This window comes from Doryrhamphus excisus, linkage group LG23 (genome assembly GCF_037039965.1).
Source record: "Doryrhamphus excisus strain RoL-2023G ecotype Guam linkage group LG23, RoL_Dexc_Guam_v1.1, whole genome shotgun sequence".
Taxonomy (NCBI): Eukaryota; Metazoa; Chordata; class Actinopteri; order Syngnathiformes; family Syngnathidae; genus Doryrhamphus; species Doryrhamphus excisus.
Genome location: NC_136379.1, coordinates 461,666 through 487,356, shown reverse-complemented (window position 1 = coordinate 487,356; position 25,691 = coordinate 461,666). Strand labels below are relative to the sequence as shown.

Sequence of the window (25,691 nt, the reverse complement as noted above, 5' to 3'; positions counted from 1 at the left end):
AGGCCACTGTGCTCATTGGGACCTTCAAAGCAGCTGAAGTGTTTCTGTATCCTTCCCCAGATTTGTGCCTCAAGACAATCCTGTCTCGCTGGTCTACAGACAGTTCTTTTGACTTCATGCTTGGCGTTTGTGCTCTGACATGCACAGTCAACTGTGGGACCTTATATAGACAGTTATTATATTTCCAAATCATGTCCAATCAACTGAATTTACTGCAGGTGGACTCCAACTGAGTGTATAGTAGACACCAAACGTCCAGAAGGAGGCGACTGGCACACTAGTGTGGGAAGTCCATACCTGCATGAGGAAAGTGGAAGTCAAAAATAATCATTCTAATAATACGATTCCCAATTAAGGGAATAAATCCCAGGTCTTTGGTTTAGTTATGAAATGTTGAATTAATTTCACAGGTGCCTCAACCTGTGGCTGTGTTGTGTTTTTGTGCACCGCCATCTGGAAGTAAATACAGCTTTAGTACAAATGCAGTGAAGCTGTTCTGGTTTGAAATAATGTTTTGTAGAAGATGTGTTAAGATCATTTCATTCAAAGAAGGCCATCTTAAAAAAATACTACACAATCATATTAGAAAAGTGGTGTAGGTGGTAGCTTAAATCATGTAAATATTACTTATAATTTGCTCCAAATAAAGTCAGGGAAAACTAGTTAAACAATCCTGAAAAGCGAGTACATTTATATGGATTTTGAAGTAGATTCAAAGGTAGTTTGGGGTCAAATTTACTAGCAAAGAGTACCTTTTTCATTCAAAAAAAGTAAATTTGACCAGAGTATTTCCCAAGGAAAAGTTGCTTGGGAATTGTGCGTGCAAATTGTTACCTAGCTTTGCTCAAGTAAATGGCACTCCAAATTTTTTTTCAGTGTACTGCCCAGTGGACCGCGACCTCCTCCAGCTGATTTTGGGAGTTCTTTTGTCTCTGGACTGCTCCATGGTATGCCTTCTGCCCCCATCGCCTTGCTTTTCCTTTTTTGGACTGCACTAATGAATACAGATATTCTGGCTGCCACATGAATTACATGTGCAGCATTCTCCATCCATTTAACAGAATACTGAAGGATGTTGACGCTCAAGAATTTGGTCCCAACAGCTTAGACAAGGTAAGATTACAGTACAGCTGTTGAATGACACCAACATGGTTTAGGTTATTCTATGCTTTACAGTGTCAAAACCTTTTTTCAAGTCGAAGATTGGTTTGAAATTGGAAACGGACAAGGATCTACGTTCTTATATATTGAATGACAGCTGATGCCTTCCATACACAAGGAAAAACTGCCGCAGAAATTGAGAGAGTGAGATTTGTGGTTACAGGAGTTATTGATGTACAATTGAGTTCTTTCAACATAAAAGTATCAATGCCCAATCTGCATCTTTTGTTTTAGAATATTTAATCCTTAATCCATTTGTAGAAAGCTTGCTGGCCACAGTAAAGTAGCAACTCGTCACATTATGAATACATGTACCAGATGATAAATGATGAGTTTTGTTGCTCCATCAGGTTACATCTGGAGGTGTTTGATAAAGACATGGACATGAAGGATGACTTTATGGGAAGGTACTGCTTCCAGTACACATTAGTAGTGTTGTTATTATCGATACTGTCACATACTGCAACTGCTTGATAATACTGCTTACTACCTCCAGCGCAGCGATGCCAGTATTGAGAAGAGCACCGCCATCCTCCTTTATCTACACTTTATTGTCCGATTCACAAGAAAAATTATGTCACACACTTACAGTATATTAAAGACAGGTTGTAGAATTTGATATGGTTGGAATCATTTAGAACATTCATGTAGAACGCAAATGATATTAAATATATATGTATAAATATCAAATATTGCAGTGTAAATAAATAAAAATAAACATGAATTAGAGAAAAGAAATCCATTCCATTATCAAGTGGTTGAAATAATTGTCATGTTTCTCAACATGCAGGCTGAAGGTCAAACTGAAGGACATAATTGATTCTCAGTACACGGATCAGGTATGGAAACGGCTTATATTATTGTCATTGAATTGTTCAAGCATTCAAAGGATTGTGTGTGTTTTATGTATCAGTGTATCAGTACACGCTCAGTGATGTCAAGTCAGGTCGCGTTCACCTGATCCTGGAATGGCTTCCAACAGCCTCGGAGGCAGACCAACTGGATAAGGGGGGTGCTTCCAGAAGAAGAAAAAGCGTACTAATGCTTCATTCAACTATAAAAAATACTAATATCGAACCATTCTCTTCAGATTCTCAAGTTCTACTCCAGGCAGTCCTACCAGAACAAAGCCGTTCCATCTGTGGGACTTTTGTTTGTCTTCATCGAACAAGCAGATGGTTTACCAGTAAGTGAGTCGAGGAGTTACTGAGGAGGCATGATCTGTGTTTTATTATGACCCATGTGGCGTGTCAACAGGTGAAAAAGAGTGGAAAAGAGCCAAAAGTGGGAGCGGATATGCTTCTTGGAAAAACATCCCACAAAACTACTGTGAGACTACTAAGCGTGGCAACTAGCCAAATAATAACCAGGGTATTGGCATCCGGGACTAACACGTCCATCTTTGCTGTAGGTGTGTGATCGCACGACATCACCTCAGTGGAATGAGGCGTTCTGCTTCCTGGTTCATGACCCTAGAGAAGAGAATGTTGTTGTCAAGGTAAGTTAACAATATTATTTTTAGTATTTCCACCATGTGATATCAACAAACTTGACTTGTATTACTACCTTTACACTTTGTTTCTCCAGCTCTCTCACAGCTGGACGTTGCCCATGGGTTCCTTAGTCGTCCCAATCAGAGAGCTGCTCTCGGAACCAGAACTGGTCCTGGATCAGTGGTTCCATCTGGATGGCGCCTCCCCAGAGAGTCAGATTCTTCTTCGAGCTGAACTCAAGGTAGGCGATCTCTCATTCTAGTCTTAACTCGCACCAGACTTCACATGCAATTGTTGCAGATGCTGATTCCGAGCAAATGTCCTCGTGGTGATCATGAGGCTAAATTCACTTCCAAAGACTCCGACCGCTCGACTGAGCAGCAGAAACGGGAGGCAGATGTGATGCAAAAGTGAGCGCTGCGTATATCCAAGCACACTAGTCTCAGGTCTTATTTGGTTTTCATGCTACATTGGGTTCTTAGGTCAAGTTTGGTGGACACTCCGGTAGAAACTCTTTTCTATGTCTTATCCTCACTAGGGTTGGGGTATGCTGGAGCCTGATTTGGGGCGAGAGGCGGGGTACACCCTGGACCGGTGGCCAGCCAATCCCAGGGCACATACAGTGCATCCGGAAAGTATTCACAGCGCTTCACTTTTTCCACATTTTGTCAAGTTACAGCCTCATTCCAAATTGTATTAATTTAATCTCTTACCTCAAAATACTCCACTCCACTAATGAACTGCACTAATGAATACAGATATTCTTGCTGCCACATGAATTACATGTGCAGCATTTTTGGTAGGTTGAGCGTTGTTGCGCTTCCACCTGAATTGGCATCAGCTGTTGGGGCTCGATTGCGAGGCGGTGCCAGGGTTATTGATGGGTCTTGGCGTGGCGTCACCGGGGCGCTCATTGTTCCTTGCTGTTCACCTGTCGAGGCTGTGTTGGCGCGCTCCGGTGGCGGGCTCTGGTCTGTCGTGCCATCAGCAGCGTATGTGAAAGGTAGGCATAAAATTACTGGGCGTGTACCGGTGACGGTGCATCATGTGACCGCAGCCATGGTTGTTTTAATTTGCAGCGGGGTTGGTTGTTGAGGACCTGGCGTGCATTTTGGAGGGCTTGCAGGAAGTGCAGTGTCAGCCTCTTGAGGCTAGGATTGCACTGGCTGTGTGTTAAGCTACCTTTGCTCCGGTAAGCTGCCGATGCTTTAAACAAGCAGAAAGCTAACTTTAGCACCACATGTTGTCTGTCTCAAAGTTAAATGATCTGGTTAGATAATTATTTTTCTTTTTTGTGGTTAGCACAGAGAGGTTGTCACGTTCCGGCTTGGGAGCTTTACGGCACGACCCCAGGATGCAGAGATGAGGACCCAATAGCAGGTAAAAAGGCATTTATTGTTGATACTATGCAGCAGACCAACGCACTAGCATGTTCAACAGAGAAAACAACATCAATGACCCAACAAAGAAAGGAGCGCGCACCTGAACCAAATAGGCATCACAAATAATGAGAAACAGGTGCGGGAGATAATGGACATCAACTGAAAACACAGCAGAGCAACACAGGAAGGAAATACAAAACAAGGGCATGAACGAGGAACTGAGGAAAACTAAGAGCTGTCACAAGGGGGTGACAGACGTTAAACTATTTGTTGGCAAATTCAGGTTCAACATTCAGTGTGTGTGTAAAATGTTGCAGATTGAATAGTTTAACAGGCTAACACACATAATATTGTTTGAAGCAATGTCGGTTCATATTCAGGTTCATATTCCTGGATTCTATTTTTCAATTTCTCTAGGGTTCTCAACGGAAAGCGAATTCTGACTCCCAATGCCGAAGGGCCTCTGTGGCCTGGGTTGGTGGGGGAGTGGGGGGAACCGATTCCCCTCGCGCCATCAGATCCAAGAGCAGGGACAGCTGGTCACCGTAATCGTCGGATTCCTCTCCCGGTGGCTGACCTTGGTCGAGGTTTTTCTCTTTCCTCGTGCGGTAGCGCTGGAGTCTCAGGGGTTTTGTCCTTCGGCGGTAAGGATGTTTTGCAGGTCTTGGGATGAGGATTTACAGGTTTTACAGGGTTCACAGGGTTCACAGGGTTCACAGGGTTCACAGGGTTCATATTCCTGGATTCTATTTTTCAATTCCTTAGGGTTCTCAACGGAAAGCGAATTCTGACTCCCAACGCCGAAGGGCCTCTGTGGCCTGGGTTGGTGGGGGAGTGGGGGGAACCGATTCCCCTCGCGCCATCAGATCCAAGAGCAGGGACAGCTGGTCACCGTAATCGTCGGATTCCTCTCCCGGTGGCTGACCTTGGTCGAGGTTTTTCTCTTTACTCGTGCGGTAGCGCTGGAGTCTCAGGGGTTTTGTCCTTCGGCGGTAAGGATGTTTTGCAGGTCTTGGGATAAGGTTTTACAGGTTTTACAGGTTTTACAGGTTTTACAGGTTTTACAGGTTTCACAGGTTTCACAGGTTTCACAGGTTTCACAGGTTTCACAGGTTTCACAGGTTTCACAGGTTTCACAGGTTTCACAGGTTTCACAGGTTTCACAGGTTTCACAGGTTTCAATTTCTTAGGGTTCTCAACGGAAAGCGAATTCTGACTCCCAACGCCGAAGGGCCTCTGTGGCCCGGGTTGGTGGGGGGGTGGGGGGAACCAATTCCCCTCGCGCCATCAAATCCAAGAGCAGGGACAGCTGGTCACCGTAATGGTCGGATTCCTCTCCCGGTGGCTGACCTTGGTCGAGGTTTTTCCTCTTTACTCGTGCGGTAGCGCTGGAGTCTCAGGGGTTTTGTCCTTCGGCGGTAAGCATGTTTTGCAGGTCTTGGGATGAGGTTTTACAGGTTTTACAGGTTCATATTCCTGGATTCTATTTTTCAATTTCTTAGGGTTCTCAACAGAAAGCGAATTCTGACTCCCAACGCCGAAGGGCCTCTGTGGCCCGGGTTGGTGGGGGAGTGGGGGGAACCGATTCCCCTCGCGCCATCAGATCCAAGAGCAGGGACAGCTGGTCACCGTAATCGCCGGATTCCTCTCCCGGTGGCTGACCTTGGTCAAGGTTTTTCTCTTTCCTCGTGCGTTTGCGCTGGGTGCTGACCCAGGGGGTAGCGCTGGAGTCTCAGGGGTTTTGTCCTTTGGCGGTAAGGATGTTTTGCAGGTCTTGGGATGGAATGAGGGCACCCAAGTTTGTTTGGCTTGGGGGTCTCAACGGAAAGCTTGCAGCTGAATTTGTGTAGGCAGAAGTCGGTTCTATGTTTATACGACCTTTCGTTGGGGAGTTACTGGCGAAAAACGTCGCCCATTGAGATTGCATTGTTGGAAGCAGCAGTCCATTAAAGTGACCACGAGATGGTGGTATTTACCGAGTAGAATAGCATTACTTTAAAGTGACCCCTAGTTGGCAGTACATAGCAAGTAGAAATAGCAGCCTCCCCCCTCCCTCACCCCCTGCCTTCCTCATTTGGGCCCAGCCTTCCACACCCCAGTCCCCGAGCCCCCCAGCCTTCTACATTTAGGCCCAGCCTCCCCCGTCCCACACCCCAGCCCCCCACTCCCTCGCCCCAGCCCCCCCAGCCTTCTTACACTTGTGCCCAACCTGTGGAGGGCAGTAATACGCCTTGGAGCGTTGAAACAAAAGAGGAAGAAGACAGACTGGCAGAGAATGGTGGTATCAACGGACCAGCTAACCGAAGGAAACATGAGTAGTCTGCGCTGCGCCGTTGGGTAAGTAGTCAACATAGATCTCGTTTGAATGTTTGGGTTAGGGTTTTAGGGCTATGGTTGGAGGAGGGTTTTAGGGCCGAGTTAGGGCTGGCTAGGGCGAGTTGGGGCCAGGGCTCTTTAGGGCTGGCTAGGGCGAGTTAGGGCGAGTTGGGGCCAGGGCTGGCTAGGGCGAGTTGGGGCCAGGGCTGGCTAGGGCGAGTTGGGGCCAGGGCTCTTTAGGGCTGGTTAGGGCGAGTTGGGGCCAGGGCTCGTTAGGGCGAGTTGGGGCCAGGGCTGGCTAGGGCGAGTTAGGGCGAGTTGGGGCCAGGGCTGGCTAGGGCGAGTTGGGGCTAGGGCGAGTTGGGGCCAGGGCTGGCTAGGGCGAGTTGGGGCCAGGGCTCTTTAGGGCTGGCTAGGGCTCGTTAGGGCCAGATATAAATTTGACCATCCATTTAACAGAATACTGAAGGATGTTGACGCTCAAGAATTTGGTCCCAACAGCTTAGACAAGGTAAGATTACAGTACAGCTGTTGAATGACACCAACATGGTTTAGTTATTCATTCATTTTCTATGTCTCTTATCCTCACTAGGGTGGGGGTATGCTGGAGCCTGATTTGGGGCGAGAGGCGGGGTACACCCTGGACCGGTGGCCAGCCAATCCCAGGGCACATACAGCGCATCCGGAAAGTATTCACAGCGCTTCACTTTTTCCACATTTTGTCAAGTTACAGCCTCATTCCAAATTGTATTAATTTAATCTCTTACCTCAAAATACTCCATTATGACAATGTGAAAAAGTGTTTTTTTTACTTTTTTGAATTTATTAAAAATAGAAAACAAAAAATCACATTTACATAAGTAGTCACAGCCTTTGCCATGAAGCTCAAAATTGAGCTCAGGTGCATCTTTTTTCCACTGATCATCCTTGAGATCTTTCTACAGCGTAATTGGAGTCCACCTGCAGTAAATTCAGTTGATTGGACATGATTTGGAAAATATAATAACTGTCTATATAAGGTCCCACAATATTTTCATCCAGGATATCTCTATATATTGCTGCATTCATTTTTCCTTCTATCCTGACTAGTCGAATAATGGGGGCCACTGTGCTCATTGGGACCTTCAAAGCAGCAGAAATGTTTCTGTATCCTTCCCCAGATTTGTGCCTCAAGACAATCCTGTCTCGCAGGTCTACAGACAGTTCTTTTGACTTCATGCTTGGCGTTTGTGCTCTGACATGCACAGTCAACTGTGGGACCTTATATAGACAGTTATTGTATTTCCAAATCATGTCCAATCAACTGAATTTACTGCAGGTGGACTCCAATTGAGCTGTAGAAAGATCTGTGAATACTTATGTAAATGTGATTTTTTTGGTTTTCTATTTTTAATATATTCAAAACATGAATGTAACATGACAAAATGTAGAAAAAGTGAAGCGCTGTGAATACTTTCCGGATGCACTGTACCTTCATGGAGACAAACGTGTGTTGACGTCTCATGTAAGGTTAGTTGTTGTGACCTTTGACCCGTACTGTGCACTTTGCTTCCTCTGTCTTTCTTGTGGTTGGTTCAGGACTGAGCGATGACATCCTAGAGACTCATTTGGATCTCGACGTGGACCCCATGCTGTACGACTCTGCTGCAAACTCAGACGAGGATGTCGTGTACTCCAGCAGCCCTTTCACTGACTCTCAACTGTTGGACGTATCTTTGCTGCCGCCCGCTCTCTGACATCCCTGCTTTGGACATGGAGGATTGTCCTTGTCTTCAATTGCTGCTTGGAACCCCAGCCAAGCCCGCCTCACCCATGTGTGTGATGAAATGGCATTGTGTATATTATGCAATAAAAAATAAGTCAACTAAAGAGACCCACTCCAAAGGGCTGGCCTCTATGTGGTTTATATACGGTATGAATATATGGGTTGGTCAAGTAGTTCAAGGTGGAGGACAGCTGGGCTATGGTGGGTCCCGTGCCTGTATCTAGTGCGGTTAAAATAGAAGGGTGACCGAGCCAGAACCATGCCGAGGGCAAAGGAGTAGCCCCAAGGAAACCCCTCACCCCCTCCACACCCAATTGTAGACCAGCCCCCAAGGTTCCTAACGCAGCAGGGAGGATACTTAATAGGTATCATAGCTACATGACAACCTTCCCTCAATCGTTGGAACAAAGTGACAATTTGAAATCACTGCAGTACTGCCATAACGCCACTAGGTGACAGCATTGCTCCGCTAACACCCTCATAACTCCGAGTTAACTCCCAAGACCCAAAGTTTCCACCGTTTTGGGAAATGTGGTGCGTAAATCCGTGTAAAAATTGGCCATGAAGCTCAAGCATGCGACGAAACGATGAACATGCACACTGTAAGAAGGCGAATAGATGTTACACGCATTATTTTCATGATTTCTGCTTTTCCATCAACTATTTGTTTTTAGTAGAGATGGTGAAATGAGCCCGAAGCCTCGAAGTGTGTCAAGTCTTCCTGAGTCACACTGCTTCCAAATGGTGACCATTTCATCACGTGACCGCTGACGTCATGAGCATCTTATGTCACAGCGCGCATTGAAACGGACTGGTTATTTTGGCGCTAACTTGTGCATATAATGACCACCAAGCAATTGAACTGTTAATGACATGAACTAATTAAAGCATTTTTGTTTGTAATGGCGATCTGTCTTTCACTCGTTGTAGCGAGATTGCTTTGCCTTCCTTCTTCCACCAGATGTCGCTAATATTGCCTTTGACGGAGACAACGCTCCCAATGTGTTCCGGGACAATGTGAAGGACAACGAAGCTCAAGTTTTCATCTTCCGAGTACACTCGGACGTTAGGAACACACCATTTCCAGCACATGCATATTTCAACTGCTAAACACATTGCTAGACAGTAGAGTGGGATGAATGCCAATAGTGAACTTTTACTGCAACTATGAAGGATGGCCATCTTGAATTGGATGTATAAGTGTTGGATTATTTACCGGTAAATTTTGTAAAGTGGACTGACATGTTGCTACATGTTTCTGGCCTGAAAGGGCCAGCCTTAGAGGGCCAGCCTTAAAGGGCCAGCCTTAGAGGGCCAGCCTTAAAGGCCCAGCTTAAAGGGCCAGCCTTAAAGGGCCAGCCTTAGAGGGCCAGCCTTAAAGGCCCAGCTTAAAGGGCCAGCCTTAAAGGGCCAGCCTTAAAGGGCCAGCTTTAAGGGCCAGCTTAAAAGGCCAGCCTAAAAGGCCAGCCTTAGAGGGCCAGCCTTAAAGGGCCAGCCTTAAAGGCCCAGCTTAAAGGGCCAGCCTTAGAGGGCCAGCCTTAAAGGCCCAGCTTAAAGGGCCAGCCTTAAAGGGCCAGCCTTAAAGGGCCAGCCTTAGAGGGTCAGCTTTAAAGGGCCAGCTTAAAGGGCCAGCCTTATAGGGCCAGCTTAAAGGGCCAGCCTTAGAGGGCCAGCCTTAAAGGGCAAGCCTTAAAGGGCCAGCCTTAGAGGGCCAGCCTTAGAGGGCCAGCTTAAAGGGCCAGCCTTAGAGGGCCAGCTTAAAGGGCCAGCCTTAAGGGGCCAGCTTAAAGGGCCAGCCTTAAAGGGCCAGCCTTAAAGGGCCAGCCTTAAAGGGCCAGCTTAAAGGGCCAGCCTTAAAGGGCCAGCTTAAAGGGCCAGCCTTAAAGGGCCAGCCTTAAAGGGCCAGCTTAAAGGGCCAGCCTTAAAGGGCCAGCTTAAAGGGCCAGCCTTAAAGGGCAAGCCTTAAAGGGCCAGCCTTAAAGGGCCAGCCTTAGAGGGCCAGCTTAAAGGGCCAGCCTTAGAGGGCCAGCTTAAAGGGCCAGCCTTAAGGGGCCAGCTTAAAGGGCCAGCCTTAAAGGGCCAGTCCTAAAGGGCCAGCCTTAGAGGGCCAGCCTTAAAGGGCCAGCTTAAAGGGCCAGCCTTAAAGGGCCAGCCTTAAAGGGCCAGCCTTAAAGGGCCAGCTTAAAGGGCCAGCCTTAAAGGGCCAGCTTAAAGGGCCAGCCTTAAAGGGCCAGCCTTAGAGGGCCAGCTTAAAGGGCCAGCCTTAAAGGGCCAGCTTAAAGGGCCAGCCTTAGAGGGCCAGCTTAAAGGGCCAGCCTTAAAGGGCCAGCTTAAAGGGCCAGCCTTAGAGGGCCAGCTTAAAGGGCCAGCCTTAAAGGGCCAGCTTAAAGGGCCAGCCTTAGAGGGCCAGCCTTAAGGGGCCAGCTTAAAGGGCCAGCTTAAAGGGCCAGCCTTAGATGGCCATCTTAAAGGGCCAGCCTTAGAGGGCCAGCTTAAAGGGCCAGCCTTAAGGGGCCAGCTTAAAGGGCCAGCCTTAAAGGGCCAGCCTTAATGGGCCAGCTTAAAGGGCCAGCCTTAGAGGGCCAGCCTTAAGGGGCCAGCTTAAAGGGCCAGCTTAAAGGGCCAGCCTTAGATGGCCAGCTTAAAGGGCCAGCCTTAGAGGGCCAGCTTAAAGGGCCAGCCTTAAGGGGCCAGCTTAAAGGGCCAGCCTTAAAGGGCCAGCCTTAAAGGGCCAGCCTTAAAGGGCCAGCCTTAGAGGGCCAGCCTTAAAGGGCCAGCCTTAGAGCGCCAGCTTAAAGGGCCAGCCTTAAAGGGCCAGCCTTAGAGGGCCAGCCTTAGAGGGCCAGCTTAAAGGGCCAGCCTTAAAGGGCCAGCCTTAAAGGGCCAGCTTTAAAGGGCCAGCCATAAAGGGCCAGCTTAAAGGGCCAGCCTTAAAGGGCCAGCCTTAAAGGGCCAGCCTTAAAGGGCCAGCCTTAGAGGGCCAGCTTAAAGGGCCAGCCTTAGAGGGCCAGCTTAAAGGGCCAGCCTTAAGGGGCCAGCTTAAAGGGCCAGCCTTAGAGGGCCAGCTTTACAGGGCCAGCTTAAAGGGCCAGCCTTAAGGGGCCAGCTTAAAGGGCCAGCCTTAAAGGGCCAGCTTAAAGGGCCAGCTTAAAGGGCCAGCCTTAAAGGGTCAGCTTAAAGGGCCAGCCTTAAAGGGCCAGCCTTAAAGGGCCAGCTTAAAGGGCCAGCCTAAAGGGCCAGCCTTAGAGGGCCAGCTTAAAGGGCCAGCCTTAAGGGGCCAGCTTAAAGGGCCAGCCTTAAAGGGCCAGCCTTAAAGGGCCAGTCTTAAAGGGCCAGCCTTAGAGGGCCAGCCTTAAAGGGCCAGCTTAAAGGGCCAGCCTTAGAGGGCCAGCTTAAAGGGCCAGCCTTAAGGGGCCAGCTTAAAGGGCCAGCCTTAAAGGGCCAGCTTAAAGGGCCAGCCTTAAAGGGCCAGCCTTAAAGGGCCAGCTTAAAGGGCCAGCCTTAAAGGGCCAGCTTAAAGGGCCAGCCTTAAAGGGCAAGCCTTAAAGGGCCAGCCTTAAAGGGCCAGCCTTAGAGGGCCAGCTTAAAGGGCCAGCCTTAGAGGGCCAGCTTAAACAGCCAGCCTTAAGGGGCCAGCTTAAAGGGCCAGCCTTAAAGGGCCAGCCTTAAAGGGCCAGTCTTAAAGGGCCAGCCTTAGAGGACCAGCCTTAAAGGGCCAGCTTAAAGGGCCAGCTTAAAGGGCCAGCCTTAAGGGGGAGGGCTTAAAGGGCCAGCCTTAAAGGGCCTGCCTTAAAGGGCCAGCTTTAAAGGGCCAGCTTAAAGGGCCAGCCTTAAAGGGCCAGCTTAAAGGGCCAGCCTTAAGGGGCCAGCTTAAAGGGCCAGCCTTAAAGGGCAAGCCTTAAAGGGCCAGCCTTAGAGGGCCAGCTTAAAGGGCCAGCCTTAGAGGGCCTGCTTAAAGGGCCAGCCTTAAGGGGCCAGCTTAAAGGGCCAGCCTTAAAGGGCCAGCCTTAAAGGGCCAGCTTAAAGGGCCAGCCTTAAAGGGCCAGCTTAAAGGGCCAGCCTTAAAGGGCCAGCTTAAAGGGCCGGCCTTAAAGGGCCAGCCTTAAGGGGCCAGCTTAAAGGGCCAGCTTAAAGGGCCAGCCTTAGAGGGCCAGCTTAAAGGGCCAGCCTTAAGGGGCCAGTTTAAAGGGCCAGCCTTAAAGGGCAAGCCTTAAAGGGCCAGCCTTAGAGGGCCAGCTTAAAGGGCCAGCCTTAGAGGGCCAGCTTAAAGGGCCAGCCTTAAGGGGCCAGCTTAAAGGGCCAGCCTCAAAGGGCCAGCCTCAAAGGGCCAGCTTAAAGGGCCAGCCTCAAAGGGCCAGCCTTAAAGGGCCAGCTTAAAGGGCCAGCCTTAAAGGGCCAGCTTAAAGGGCCAGCCTTAAAGGGCCAGCCTTAAAGGGCCAGCTTAAAGGGCCAGCTTTAAAGGGCCAGCTTAAAGGGCCAGCCTTAAAGGGCCAGCCTTAAAGGGCCAGCCTTAAAGGGCCAGCCTTAGAGGGCCAGCTTAAAGGGCCAGCCTTAGAGGGCCAGCTTAAAGGGCCAGCCTTAAGGGGCCAGCTTAAAGGGCCAGCCTTAAAGGGCAAGCCTTAAAGGGCCAGCCTTAGAGGGCCAGCTTAAAGGGCCAGCCTTAGAGGGCCAGCTTAAAGGGCCAGCCTTAAGGGGCCAGCCTTAAAGGGCCAGCCTTAAAGGGCCAGCCTTAAGGGACCAGCTTAAAGGGCCAGCCTTAAAGGGCCAGTCTTAAAGGGCCAGCCTTAGAGGGCCAGCCTTAAAGGGCCAGCTTAAAGGGCCAGCCTTAAAGGGCCAGCTTAAAAGGCCAGCCTTAAAGGGCCAGCTTAAAGGGCCAGCCTTAGATGGCCAGCCTTAAGGGGCCAACTTAAAGGGCCAGCCTTAAAGGGCCAGCCTTAAAGGGCCAGCCTTAAAGGGCCAGCCTTAAAGGGCCAGCCTTAAAGGGCCAGCCTTAAAGGGCCAGCTTAAAGGGCCAGCTTAAAGGGCCAGCCTTAGAGGGCCAGCTTAAAGGGCCAGCCTTAAGGGGCCAGCTTAAAGGGCCAGCCTTAAAGGGCAAGCCTTAAAGGGCCAGCCTTAGAGGGCCAGCCTTAGATGGCCAGCTTAAAGGGCCAGCCTTAGAGGGCCAGCTTAAAGGGCCAGCCTTAAGGGGCCAGCTTAAAGGGCCAGCCTCAAAGGGCCAGCCTTAAAGGGCCAGCTTAAAGGGCCAGCCTTAAAGGGCCAGCTTAAAGGGCCAGCCTTAAAGGGCCAGCCTTAAAGGGCCAGCTTAAAGGGCCAGCCTTAAAGGGCAAGCCTTAAAGGGCCAGCCTTAAAGGGCCAGCCTTAAAGGGCCAGCCTTAAGGGGCCAGCTTAAAGGGCCAGCCTTAAAGGGCCAGTCCTAAAGGGCCAGCCTTAGAGGGCCAGCCTTAAAGGGCCAGCTTAAAGGGCCAGCCTTAAAGGGCCAGCCTTAAAGGGCCAGCCTTAAAGGGCCAGCTTAAAGGGCCAGCCTTAAAGGGCCAGCTTAAAGGGCCAGCCTTAAAGGGCCAGCCTTAGAGGGCCAGCTTAAAGGGCCAGCCTTAAAGGGCCAGCTTAAAGGGCCAGCCTTAGAGGGCCAGCTTAAAGGGCCAGCCTTAAAGGGCCAGCTTAAAGGGCCAGCCTTAGAGGGCCAGCTTAAAGGGCCAGCCTTAAAGGGCCAGCTTAAAGGGCCAGCCTTAGAGGGCCAGCCTTAAGGGGCCAGCTTAAAGGGCCAGCTTAAAGGGCCAGCCTTAGATGGCCAGCTTAAAGGGCCAGCCTTAGAGGGCCAGCTTAAAGGGCCAGCCTTAAGGGGCCAGCTTAAAGGGCCAGCCTTAAAGGGCCAGCCTTAATGGGCCAGCTTAAAGGGCCAGCCTTAGAGGGCCAGCCTTAAGGGGCCAGCTTAAAGGGCCAGCTTAAAGGGCCAGCCTTAGATGGCCAGCTTAAAGGGCCAGCCTTAGAGGGCCAGCTTAAAGGGCCAGCCTTAAGGGGCCAGCTTAAAGGGCCAGCCTTAAAGGGCCAGCCTTAAAGGGCCAGCCTTAGAGGGCCAGCCTTAAAGGGCCAGCCTTAGAGCGCCAGCTTAAAGGGCCAGCCTTAAAGGGCCAGCCTTAGAGGGCCAGCCTTAGAGGGCCAGCTTAAAGGGCCAGCCTTAAAGGGCCAGCCTTAAAGGGCCAGCTTTAAAGGGCCAGCCATAAAGGGCCAGCTTAAAGGGCCAGCCTTAAAGGGCCAGCCTTAAAGGGCCAGCCTTAAAGGGCCAGCCTTAGAGGGCCAGCTTAAAGGGCCAGCCTTAGAGGGCCAGCTTAAAGGGCCAGCCTTAAGGGGCCAGCTTAAAGGGCCAGCCTTAGAGGGCCAGCTTTACAGGGCCAGCTTAAAGGGCCAGCCTTAAGGGGCCAGCTTAAAGGGCCAGCCTTAAAGGGCCAGCTTAAAGGGCCAGCTTAAAGGGCCAGCCTTAAAGGGTCAGCTTAAAGGGCCAGCCTTAAAGGGCCAGCCTTAAAGGGCCAGCTTAAAGGGCCAGCCTAAAGGGCCAGCCTTAGAGGGCCAGCTTAAAGGGCCAGCCTTAAGGGGCCAGCTTAAAGGGCCAGCCTTAAAGGGCCAGCCTTAAAGGGCCAGTCTTAAAGGGCCAGCCTTAGAGGGCCAGCCTTAAAGGGCCAGCTTAAAGGGCCAGCCTTAGAGGGCCAGCTTAAAGGGCCAGCCTTAAGGGGCCAGCTTAAAGGGCCAGCCTTAAAGGGCCAGCTTAAAGGGCCAGCCTTAAAGGGCCAGCCTTAAAGGGCCAGCTTAAAGGGCCAGCCTTAAAGGGCCAGCTTAAAGGGCCAGCCTTAAAGGGCAAGCCTTAAAGGGCCAGCCTTAAAGGGCCAGCCTTAGAGGGCCAGCTTAAAGGGCCAGCCTTAGAGGGCCAGCTTAAACAGCCAGCCTTAAGGGGCCAGCTTAAAGGGCCAGCCTTAAAGGGCCAGCCTTAAAGGGCCAGTCTTAAAGGGCCAGCCTTAGAGGACCAGCCTTAAAGGGCCAGCTTAAAGGGCCAGCTTAAAGGGCCAGCCTTAAGGGGGAGGGCTTAAAGGGCCAGCCTTAAAGGGCCTGCCTTAAAGGGCCAGCTTTAAAGGGCCAGCTTAAAGGGCCAGCCTTAAAGGGCCAGCCTTAAAGGGCCAGCTTAAAGGGCCAGCATTAAGGGGCCAGCTTAAAGGGCCAGCCTTAAAGGGCAAGCCTTAAAGGGCCAGCCTTAGAGGGCCAGCTTAAAGGGCCAGCCTTAGAGGGCCTGCTTAAAGGACCAGCCTTAAGGGGCCAGCTTAAAGGGCCAGCCTTAAAGGGCCAGCCTTAAAGGGCCAGCTTAAAGGGCCAGCCTTAAAGGGCCAGCTTAAAGGGCCAGCCTTAAAGGGCCAGCTTAAAGGGCCGGCCTTAAAGGGCCAGCCTTAAGGGGCCAGCTTAAAGGGCCAGCTTAAAGGGCCAGCCTTAGAGGGCCAGCTTAAAGGGCCAGCCTTAAGGGGCCAGTTTAAAGGGCCAGCCTTAAAGGGCAAGCCTTAAAGGGCCAGCCTTAGAGGGCCAGCTTAAAGGGCCAGCCTTAGAGGGCCAGCTTAAAGGGCCAGCCTTAAGGGGCCAGCTTAAAGGGCCAGCCTCAAAGGGCCAGCCTCAAAGGGCCAGCTTAAAGGGCCAGCCTCAAAGGGCCAGCCTTAAAGGGCCAGCTTAAAGGGCCAGCCTTAAAGGGCCAGCTTAAAGGGCCAGCCTTAAAGGGCCAGCCTTAAAGGGCCAGCTTAAAGGGCCAGCTTTAAAGGGCCAGCTTAAAGGGCCAGCCTTAAAGGGCCAGCCTTAAAGGGCCAGCCTTAAAGGGCCAGCCTTAGAGGGCCAGCTTAAAGGGCCAGCCTTAGAGGGCCAGCTTAAAGGGCCAGCCTTAAGGGGCCAGCTTAAAAGGCCAGCCTTAAAGGGCAAGCCTTAAAGGGCCAGCCTTAGAGGGCCAGCTTAAAGGGCCAGCCTTAGAGGGCCAGCTTAAAGGGCCAGCCTTAAGGGGCCAGCCTTAAAGGGCCAGCCTTAAAGGGCCAGCCTTAAGGGACCAGCTTAAAGGGCCAGCCTTAAAGGGCCAGTCTTAAAGGGCCAGCCTTAGAGGGCCAGCCTTAAAGGGCCAGCTTAAAGGGCCAGCCTTAAAGGGCCAGCTTAAAAGGCCAGCCTTAAAGGGCCAGCTTAAAGGGCCAGCCTTAGATGGCCAGCCTTAAGGGGCCAACTTAAAGGGCCAGCCTTAAAGGGCCAGCCTTAAAGGGCCAGCCTTAAAGGGCCAGCCTTAAAGGGCCAGCCTTAAAGGGCCAGCCTTAAAGGGCCAGCTTAAAGGGCCAGCCTTAAAGGGCCAGCTTAAAGGGCCAGCCTTAAAGGGCCAGCCTTAAAGGGCCAGCTTAAAGGGCCAGCCTTAAAGGGCAAGCCTTAAAGGGCCAGCCTTAAAGGGCCAGCCTTAAAGGGCCAGCTTAAAGGGCCAGCCTTAAAGGGCCAGCCTTAAAGGGCCAGCTTAAAGGGCCAGCCTTAAAGGGCCAGCTTAAAGGGCCAGCCTTAGAGGGCCAGCTTAAAGGGCCAGCCTTAAGGGGCCAGCTTAAAGGGCCAGCCTTAAAGGGCCAGCCTTAAAGGGCCAGTCTTAAAGGGCCAGCCTTAGAGGGCCAGCCTTAAAGGGCCAGCTTAAAGGGCCAGCCTTAGAGGGCCAGCTTAAAGGGCCAGCCTTAAGGGGCCAGCTTAAAGGGCCAGCCTTAAAGGTCCAGCTTAAAGGGCCAGCCTTAAAGGGCCAGCCTTAAAGGGCCAGCTTAAAGGGCCAGCCTTAAAGGGCCAGCTTAAAGGGCCAGCCTTAAAGGGCAAGCCTTAAAGGGCCAGCCTTAAAGGGCCAGCTTAAAGGGCCAGCCTTAGAGGGCCAGCTTAAACAGCCAGCCTTAAGGGGCCAGCTTAAAGGGCCAGCCTTAAAGGGCCAGCCTTAAAGGGCCAGTCTTAAAGGGCCAGCCTTAGAGGACCAGCCTTAAAGGGCCAGCTTAAAGGGCCAGCTTAAAGGGCCAGCCTTAAGGGGGAGGGCTTAAAGGGCCAGCCTTAAAGGGCCTGCCTTAAAGGGCCAGCTTTAAAGGGCCAGCTTAAAGGGCCAGCCTTAAAGGGCCAGCCTTAAAGGGCCAGCTTAAAGGGCCAGCCTTAAGGGGCCAGCTTAAAGGGCCAGCCTTAAAGGGCAAGCCCTAAAGGGCCAGCCTTAGAGGGCCAGCTTAAAGGGCCAGCCTTAGAGGGCCTGCTTAAAGGGCCAGCCTTAAGGGGCCAGCTTAAAGGGCCAGCCTTAAAGGGCCAGCCTTAAAGGGCCAGCTTAAAGGGCCAGCCTTAAAGGGCCAGCTTAAAGGGCCAGCCTTAAAGGGCCAGCTTAAAGGGCCAGCCTTAAAGGGCCAGCCTTAAGGGGCCAGCTTAAAGGGCCAGCTTAAAGGGCCAGCCTTAGAGGGCCAGCTTAAAGGGCCAGCCTTAAGGGGCCAGCTTAAAGGGCCAGCCTTAAAGGGCAAGCCTTAAAGGGCCAGCCTTAGAGGGCCAGCCTTAAAGGGCCAGCCTTAAAGGGCCAGCCTTAGAGGGCCAGCCTTAAAGGGCCAGCCTTAGAGCGCCAGCTTAAAGGGCCAGCCTTAAAGGGCCAGCCTTAGAGGGCCAGCCTTAGAGGGCCAGCTTAAAGGGCCAGCCTTAAAGGGCCAGCCTTAAAGGGCCAGCTTTAAAGGGCCAGCCATAAAGGGCCAGCTTAAAGGGCCAGCCTTAAAGGGCCAGCCTTAAAGGGCCAGCCTTAAAGGGCCAGCCTTAGAGGGCCAGCTTAAAGGGCCAGCCTTAGAGGGCCAGCTTAAAGGGCCAGCCTTAAGGGGCCAGCTTAAAGGGCCAGCCTTAAAGGGCCAGCTTAAAGGGCCAGCTTAAAGGGCCAGCCTTAAAGGGCCAGCTTAAAGGGCCAGCCTTAAAGGGCCAGCCTTAAAGGGCCAGCTTAAAGGGCCAGCCTTAAAGGGCCAGCCTTAAAGGGCCAGCTTAAAGGGCCAGCCTAAAGGGCCAGCCTTAGAGGGCCAGCTTAAAGGGCCAGCCTTAAGGGGCCAGCTTAAAGGGCCAGCCTTAAAGGGCCAGTCTTAAAGGGCCAGTCTTAAAGGGCCAGCCTTAGAGGGCCAGCCTTAAAGGGCCAGCTTAAAGGGCCAGCCTTAGAGGGCCAGCTTAGAGGGCCAGCCTTAAGGGGCCAGCTTAAAGGGCCAGCCTTAAAGGGCCAGCTTAAAGGGCCAGCCTTAAAGGGCCAGCCTTAAAGGGCCAGCTTAAAGGGCCAGCCTTAAAGGGCCAGCCTTAAAGGGCAAGCCTTAAAGGGCCAGCCTTAAAGGGCCAGCCTTAGAGGGCCAGCTTAAATGGCCAGCCTTAGAGGGCCAGCTTAAACAGCCAGCCTTAAGGGGCCAGCTTAAAGGGCCAGCCTTAAAGGGCCAGCCTTAAAGGGCCAGTCTTAAAGGGCCAGCCTTAGAGGACCAGCCTTAAAGGGCCAGCTTAAAGGGCCAGCTTAAAGGGCCAGCCTTAAGGGGGAGGGCTTAAAGGGCCAGCCTTAAAGGGCCTGCCTTAAAGGGCCAGCTTTAAAGGGCCAGCTTAAAGGGCCAGCCTTAAAGGGCCAGCCTTAAAGGGCCAGCTTAAAGGGCCAGCCTTAAGGGGCCAGCTTAAAGGGCCAGCCTTAAAGGGCAAGCCTTAAAGGGCCAGCCTTAGAGGGCCAGCTTAAAGGGCCAGCCTTAGAGGGCCTGCTTAAAGGGCCAGCCTTAAGGGGCCAGCTTAAAGGGCCAGCCTTAAAGGGCCAGCCTTAAAGGGCCAGCTTAAAGGGCCAGCCTTAAAGGGCCAGCTTAAAGGGCCAGCCTTAAAGGGCCAGCTTAAAGGGCCGGCCTTAAAGGGCCAGCCTTAAGGGGCCAGCTTAAAGGGCCAGCTTAAAGGGCCAGCCTTAGAGGGCCAGCTTAAAGGGCCAGCCTTAAGGGGCCAGCTTAAAGGGCCAGCCTTAAAGGGCAAGCCTTAAAGGGCCAGCCTTAGAGGGCCATCTTAAAGGGCCAGCCTTAGAGGGCCAGCTTAAAGGGCCAGCCTTAAGGGGCCAGCTTAAAGGGCCAGCCTCAAAGGGCCAGCCTCAAAGGGCCAGCTTAAAGGGCCAGCCTCAAAGGGCCAGCCTTAAAGGGCCAGCTTAAAGGGCCAGCCTTAAAGGGCCAGCTTAAAGGGCCAGCCTTAAAGGGCCAGCCTTAAAGGGCCAGCTTAAAGGGCCAGCTTTAAAGGGCCAGCTTAAAGGGCCAGCCTTAAAGGGCCAGCCTTAAAGGGCCAGCCTTAAAGGGCCAGCCTTAGAGGGCCAGCTTAAAGGGCCAGCCTTAAGGGGCCAGCTTAAAGGGCCAGCTTAAAGGGCCAGCCTTAGAGGGCCAGCTTAAAGGGCCAGCCTTAAGGGGCCAGCTTAAAGGGCCAGCCTTAAAGGGCAAGCCTTAAAGGGCCAGCCTTAGAGGGCCAGCTTAAAGGGCCAGCCTTAGAGGGCCAGCTTAAAGGGCCAGCCTTAAGGGGCCAGCCTTAAAGGGCCAGCCTTAAAGGGCCAGCCTTAAGGGACCAGCTTAAAGGGCCAGCCTTAAAGGGCCAGTCTTAAAGGGCCAGCCTTAGAGGGCCAGCCTTAAAGGGCCAGCTTAAAGGGCCAGCCTTAAAGGGCCAGCTTAAAAGGCCAGCCTTAAAGGGCCAGCTTAAAGGGCCAGCCTTAGATGGCCAGCCTTAAGGGGCCAACTTAAAGGGCCAGCCTTAAAGGGCCAGCCTTAAAGGGCCAGCCTTAAAGGGCCAGCCTTAAAGGGCCAGCCTTAAAGGGCCAGCCTTAAAGGGCCAGCTTAAAGGGCCAGCTTAAAGGGCCAGCCTTAGAGGGCCAGCTTAAAGGGCCAGCCTTAAGGGGCCAGCTTAAAGGGCCAGCCTTAAAGGGCAAGCCTTAAAGGGCCAGCCTTAGAGGGCCAGCCTTAGAGGGCCAGCTTAAAGGGCCAGCCTTAGAGGGCCAGCTTAAAGGGCCAGCCTTAAGGGGCCAGCTTAAAGGGCCAGCCTCAAAGGGCCAGCCTTAAAGGGCCAGCTTAAAGGGCCAGCCTTAAAGGGCCAGCTTAAAGGGCCAGCCTTAAAGGGCCAGCCGTAAAGGGCCAGCTTAAAGGGCCAGCCTTAAAGGGCAAGCCTTAAAGGGCCAGCCTTAAAGGGCCAGCCTTAAAGGGCCAGCCTTAAAGGGCCAGCCTTAAAGGGCCAGCCTTAAAGGGCCAGCTTAAAGGGCCAGCCTTAAAGGGCCAGCTTAAAGGGCCAGCCTTAGAGGGCCAGCTTAAAGGGCCAGCCTTAAGGGGCCAGCTTAAAGGGCCAGCCTTAAAGGGCCAGCCTTAAAGGGCCAGTCTTAAAGGGCCAGCCTTAGAGGGCCAGCCTTAAAGGGCCAGCTTAAAGGGCCAGCCTTAGAGGGCCAGCTTAAAGGGCCAGCCTTAAGGGGCCAGCTTAAAGGGCCAGCCTTAAAGGGCCAGCTTAAAGGGCCAGCCTTAAAGGGCAAGCCTTAAAGGGCCAGCCTTAAAGGGCCAGCCTTAGAGGGCCAGCTTAAAGGGCCAGCCTTAGAGGGCCAGCTTAAACAGCCAGCCTTAAGGGGCCAGCTTAAAGGGCCAGCCTTAAAGGGCCAGCCTTAAAGGGCCAGTCTTAAAGGGCCAGCCTTAGAGGACCAGCCTTAAAGGGCCAGCTTAAAGGGCCAGCTTAAAGGGCCAGCCTTAAGGGGGAGGGCTTAAAGGGCCAGCCTTAAAGGGCCTGCCTTAAAGGGCCAGCTTTAAAGGGCCAGCTTAAAGGGCCAGCCTTAAAGGGCCAGCCTTAAAGGGCCAGCTTAAAGGGCCAGCCTTAAGGGGCCAGCTTAAAGGGCCAGCCTTAAAGTTCAAGCCTTAAAGGGCCAGCCTTAGAGGGCCAGCTTAAAGGGCCAGCCTTAGAGGGCCTGCTTAAAGGGCCAGCCTTAAGTGGCCAGCTTAAAGGGCCAGCCTTAAAGGGCCAGCCTTAAAGGGCCAGCTTAAAGGGCCAGCCTTAAAGGGCCAGCTTAAAGGGCCAGCCTTAAAGGGCCAGCTTAAAGGGCCAGCCTTAAAGGGCCAGCCTTAAGGGGCCAGCTTAAAGGGCCAGCTTAAAGGGCCAGCCTTAGAGGGCCAGCTTAAAGGGCCAGCCTTAAGGGGCCAGCTTAAAGGGCCAGCCTTAAAGGGCAAGCCTTAAAGGGCCAGCCTTAGAGGGCCAGCTTAAAGGGCCAGCCTTAGAGGGCCAGCTTAAAGGGCCAGCCTTAAGGGGCCAGCTTAAAGGGCCAGCCTCAAAGGGCCAGCCTTAAAGGGCCAGCTTAAAGGGCCAGCCTTAAAGGGCCAGCTTAAAGGGCCAGCCTTAAAGGGCCAGCCTTAAAGGGCCAGCTTAAAGGGCCAGCTTTAAAGGGCCAGCTTAAAGGGCCAGCCTTAAAGGGCAAGCCTTAAAGGGCCAGCCTTAAAGGGCCAGCCTTAGAGGGCCAGCTTAAAGGGCCAGCCTTAGAGGGCCAGCTTAAAGGGCCAGCCTTAAGGGGCCAGCTTAAAGGGCCAGCCTTAAGGGGCCAGCCTTAAAGGGCCAGTCTTAAAGGGCCAGCCTTAGAGGGCCAGCCTTAAAGGGCCAGCCTTAAAGGGCCAGCCTTAAAGGGCCAGCCTTAGAGGGCCAGCCTTAAAGGGCCAGCTTTAAAGGGCCAGTCTTAAAGGGCCAGCCTTAGAGGGCCAGCCTTAAAGGGCCAGCTTAAAGGGCCAGCCTTAAAGGGCCAGCTTAAAGGGCCGGCCTTAAAGGGCCAGCCTTAAAGGGCCAGCTTAAAGGGCCAGCCTTAAAGGGCCAGCTTAAAGGGCCAGCCTTAGAGGGCCAGCCTTAAGGGGCCAGCTTAAAGGGCCAGCCTTAAAGGGCCAGCCTTAGAGGGCCAGCTTAAAGGGCCAGCCTTAGAGGGACAGCCTTAAGGGGCCAGCTTAAAGGGCCAGCCTTAAAGGGCCAGCCTTAGATGGCCAGCTTAAAGGGCCAGCCTTAGAGGGCCAGCTTAAAGGGCAAGCCTTAAGGGGCCAGCTTAAAGGGCCAGCCTTAAAGGGCCAGCCTTAAAGGGCCAGTCTTAAAGGGCCAGCCTTAGAGGGCCAGCTTTAAAGGGCCAGCTTAAAGGGCCAGCCTTAAAGGGCCAGCCTTAAAGGGCCAGGTTAAAGGGCCAGCCTTAGCGGGCAAGCCTTAAGGGGCCAGCTTAAAGGGCCAGCCTTATAGGGCCAGCCTTAAAGGGCCAGCTTAAAGGGCCAGCTTTAAAGGGCCAGCTTAAAGGGCCAGCCTTAAAGGGCCAGCCTTAGAGGGCCAGCTTAAAGGGCCAGCCTTAGAGGGCCAGCTTAAAGGGCCAGCCTTAAGGGACCAGCTTAAAGGGCCAGCCTTAAAGGGCCAGTCTTAAAGGGCCAGCCTTAGAGGGCCAGCCTTAAAGGGCCAGCTTAAAGGGCCAGCCTTAAAGGGCCAGCTTAAAGGGCCAGCCTTAAGGGGCCAGCTTAAAGGTCCAGCCTTAAAGGGCAAGCCTTAAAGGGCCAGCCTTAGAATGCCAGCCTTAGAGGGCCAGCTTAAAGGGCCAGCCTTAGAGGGCCAGCTTAAAGGGCCAGCCTTAAGGGGCCAGCTTAAAGGGCCAGCCTCAAAGGGCCAGCCTTAAAGGGCCAGCCTTAAAGGGCCAGCTTAAAGGGCCAGCCTTAAAGGGCCATCTTAAAGGGCCAGCCTTAAAGGGCCAGCTTAAAGGGCCAGCCTTAAAGGGCCAGCTTAAAGGGCCAGCCTTAAAGGGCCAGCCTTAGAAGGCCAGCTTAAAGGGCCAGCCTTAGAGGGCCAGCTTAAAGGGCCAGCCTTAAGGGACGAGCTTAAAGGGCCAGCCTTAAAGGGCCAGCCTTAAAGGGCCAGCTTAAAGGGCCAGCTTAAAGGGCCAGCCTTAGAGGGCCAGCTTAAAGGGCCAGCCTTAAAGGGCCAGCTTAAAGGGCCAGCCTTAAAGGGCAAGCCTTAAAGGGCCAGCCTTAGAGGGCCAGCCTTAGAGGGCCAGCTTAAAGGGCCAGCCTTAGAGGGCCAGCTTAAAGGGCCAGCCTTAGAGGGCCAGCTTAAAGGGCCAGCCTCAAAGGGCCAGCCTTAAAGGGCCAGCCTTAAAGGGCCAGCTTAAAGGGCCAGCCTTAAAGGGCCAGCTTAAAGGGCCAGCCTTAAAGGGCCAGCCTTAAAGGGCCAGCTTAAAGGGCCAGCCTTAAAGGGCCAGCTTAAAGGGCCAGCCTTAAAGGGCAAGCCTTAAAGGGCCAGCCTTAAAGGGCCAGCCTTAAAGGGCCAGCTTAAAGGGCCAGCCTTAAAGGGCCAGCTTAAAGGGCCAGCCTTAAAGGGCCAGCTTAAAGGGCCAGCCTTAGAGGGCCAGCTTAAAGGGCCAGCCTTAAGGGGCCAGCTTAAAGGGCCAGCCTTAGAGGGCCAGCTTAAAGGGCCAGCCTTAAGGGGCCAGCTTAAAGGGCCAGCCTTAAAGGGCCAGCCTTAAAGGGCCAGTCTTAAAGGGCCAGCCTTAGAGGGCCAGCCTTAAAGGGCCAGCTTAAAGGGCCAGCCTTAAAGGGCCAGCCTTAGAGGGCCAGCTTAAAGGGCCAGCCTTAGAGGGCCAGCTTAAAGGGCCAGCCTTAAGGGGCCAGCTTAAAGGGCCAGCCTTAAGGGGCCAGCTTAAAGGGCCAGCCTCAAAGGGCCAGCCTTAAAGGGCCAGCTTAAAGGGCCAGCCTTAAAGGGCCAGCTTAAAGGGCCAGCCTTAAAGGGCCAGCCTTAAAGGGCCAGCTTAAAGGGCCAGCCTTAAAGGGCAAGCCTTAAAGGGCCAGCCTTAAAGGGCCAGCCTTAAAGGGCCAGCTTAAAGGGCCAGCCTTAAAGGGCCAGCCTTAAAGGGCCAGCTTAAAGGGCCAGCCTTAAAGGGCCAGCTTAAAGGGCCAGCCTTAGAGGGCCAGCTTAAAGGGCCAGCCTTAAGGGGCCAGCTTAAAGGGCCAGCCTTAAAGGGCCAGCCTTAAAGGGCCAGTCTTAAAGGGCCAGCCTTAGAGGGCCAGCCTTAAAGGGCCAGCTTAAAGGGCCAGCCTTAGAGGGCCAGCTTAAAGGGCCAGCCTTAAGGGGCCAGCTTAAAGGGCCAGCCTTAAAGGGCCAGCTTAAAGGGCCAGCCTTAAAGGGCCAGCCTTAAAGGGCCAGCTTAAAGGGCCAGCCTTAAAGGGCCAGCTTAAAGGGCCAGCCTTAAAGGGCAAGCCTTAAAGGGCCAGCCTTAAAGGGCCAGCCTTAGAGGGCCAGCTTAAAGGGCCAGCCTTAGAGGGCCAGCTTAAACAGCCAGCCTTAAGGGGCCAGCTTAAAGGGCCAGCCTTAAAGGGCCAGCCTTAAAGGGCCAGTCTTAAAGGGCCAGCCTTAGAGGACCAGCCTTAAAGGGCCAGCTTAAAGGGCCAGCTTAAAGGGCCAGCCTTAAGGGGGAGGGCTTAAAGGGCCAGCCTTAAAGGGCCTGCCTTAAAGGGCCAGCTTTAAAGGGCCAGCTTAAAGGGCCAGCCTTAAAGGGCCAGCCTTAAAGGGCCAGCTTAAAGGGCCAGCCTTAAGGGGCCAGCTTAAAGGGCCAGCCTTAAAGGGCAAGCCTTAAAGGGCCAGCCTTAGAGGGCCAGCTTAAAGAGCCAGCCTTAGAGGGCCTGCTTAAAGGGCCAGCCTTAAGGGGCCAGCTTAAAGGGCCAGCCTTAAAGGGCCAGCCTTAAAGGGCCAGCTTAAAGGGCCAGCCTTAAAGGGCCAGTTTAAAGGGCCAGCCTTAAAGGGCCAGCTTAAAGGGCCGGCCTTAAAGGGCCAGCCTTAAGGGGCCAGCTTAAAGGGCCAGCTTAAAGGGCCAGCCTTAGAGGGCCAGCTTAAAGGGCCAGCCTTAAGGGGCCAGCTTAAAGGGCCAGCCTTAAAGGGCAAGCCTTAAAGGGCCAGCCTTAGAGGGCCAGCTTAAAGGGCCAGCCTTAGAGGGCCAGCTTAAAGGGCCAGCCTTAAGGGGCCAGCTTAAAGGGCCAGCCTCAAAGGGCCAGCCTTAAAGGGCCAGCTTAAAGGGCCAGCCTTAAAGGGCCAGCTTAAAGGGCCAGACTTAAAGGGCCAGCCTTAAAGGGCCAGCTTAAAGGGCCAGCTTTAAAGGGCCAGCTTAAAGGGCCAGCCTTAAAGGGCAAGCCTTAAAGGGCCAGCCTTAAGGGGCCATCTTAAAGGGCCAGCCTTAAAGGGCCAGCCTTAAAGGGCCAGTCTTAAAGGGCCAGCCTTAGAGGGCCAGCCTTAAAGGGCCAGCCTTAAAGGGCCAGCCTTAAAGGGCCAGCCTTAGAGGGCCAGCCTTAAAGGGCCAGCTTTAAAGGGCCAGTCTTAAAGGGCCAGCCTTAGAGGGCCAGCCTTAAAGGGCCAGCTTAAAGGGCCAGCCTTAAAGGGCCAGCTTAAAGGGTCGGCCTTAAAGGGCCAGCCTTAAAGGGCCAGCTTAAAGGGCCAGCCTTAAAGGGCCAGCTTAAAGGGCCAGCCTTAGAGGGCCAGCCTTAAGGGGCCAGCTTAAAGGGCCAGCCTTAAAGGGCCAGCCTTAGAGGGCCAGCTTTAAAGGGCCAG

General features: G+C 53.0%; 1 protein-coding gene and 2 long non-coding RNA genes across 4 annotated transcripts; all 3 read left to right on the top strand.

The window, feature by feature from the left end:
- Window positions 1–2,428: 2,428 nt before the first annotated feature.
- LOC144894891 (extended synaptotagmin-1-like) lies at window positions 2,429–3,523 on the top strand. 2 transcript variants are annotated; one of them, XR_013625425.1, is made up of 6 exons: window positions 2,429–2,490; window positions 2,573–2,659; window positions 2,749–2,895; window positions 2,955–3,100; window positions 3,193–3,289; window positions 3,458–3,523. XR_013625425.1 is itself a non-coding variant. In XM_078788451.1 (5 exons), the coding sequence occupies exons 1-4, from the start codon at window positions 2,458–2,460 to the stop codon at window positions 3,066–3,068; spliced, it is 381 nt and encodes a 126-aa protein (XP_078644577.1). In that variant the 5' UTR covers window positions 2,429–2,457; the 3' UTR covers window positions 3,069–3,100; window positions 3,193–3,494. The 2 variants fall into 2 exon arrangements, 1 of the variants encoding a protein (XP_078644577.1); XM_078788451.1 differs by having other exon boundaries at window positions 3,193–3,494.
- Window positions 3,524–3,547: 24 nt separating this feature from the next.
- Window positions 3,548–4,631, top strand: LOC144894916 (uncharacterized). The gene is made up of 3 exons (XR_013625464.1): window positions 3,548–3,657; window positions 3,734–3,846; window positions 3,957–4,631. It is a non-coding gene; the product is annotated as an uncharacterized LOC144894916 (long non-coding RNA).
- A 2,529-nt stretch (window positions 4,632–7,160) lies between these two features.
- Window positions 7,161–9,020, top strand: LOC144894896 (uncharacterized). The gene is made up of 2 exons (XR_013625434.1): window positions 7,161–7,861; window positions 7,931–9,020. It is a non-coding gene; the product is annotated as an uncharacterized LOC144894896 (long non-coding RNA).
- Window positions 9,021–25,691: the final 16,671 nt, after the last annotated feature.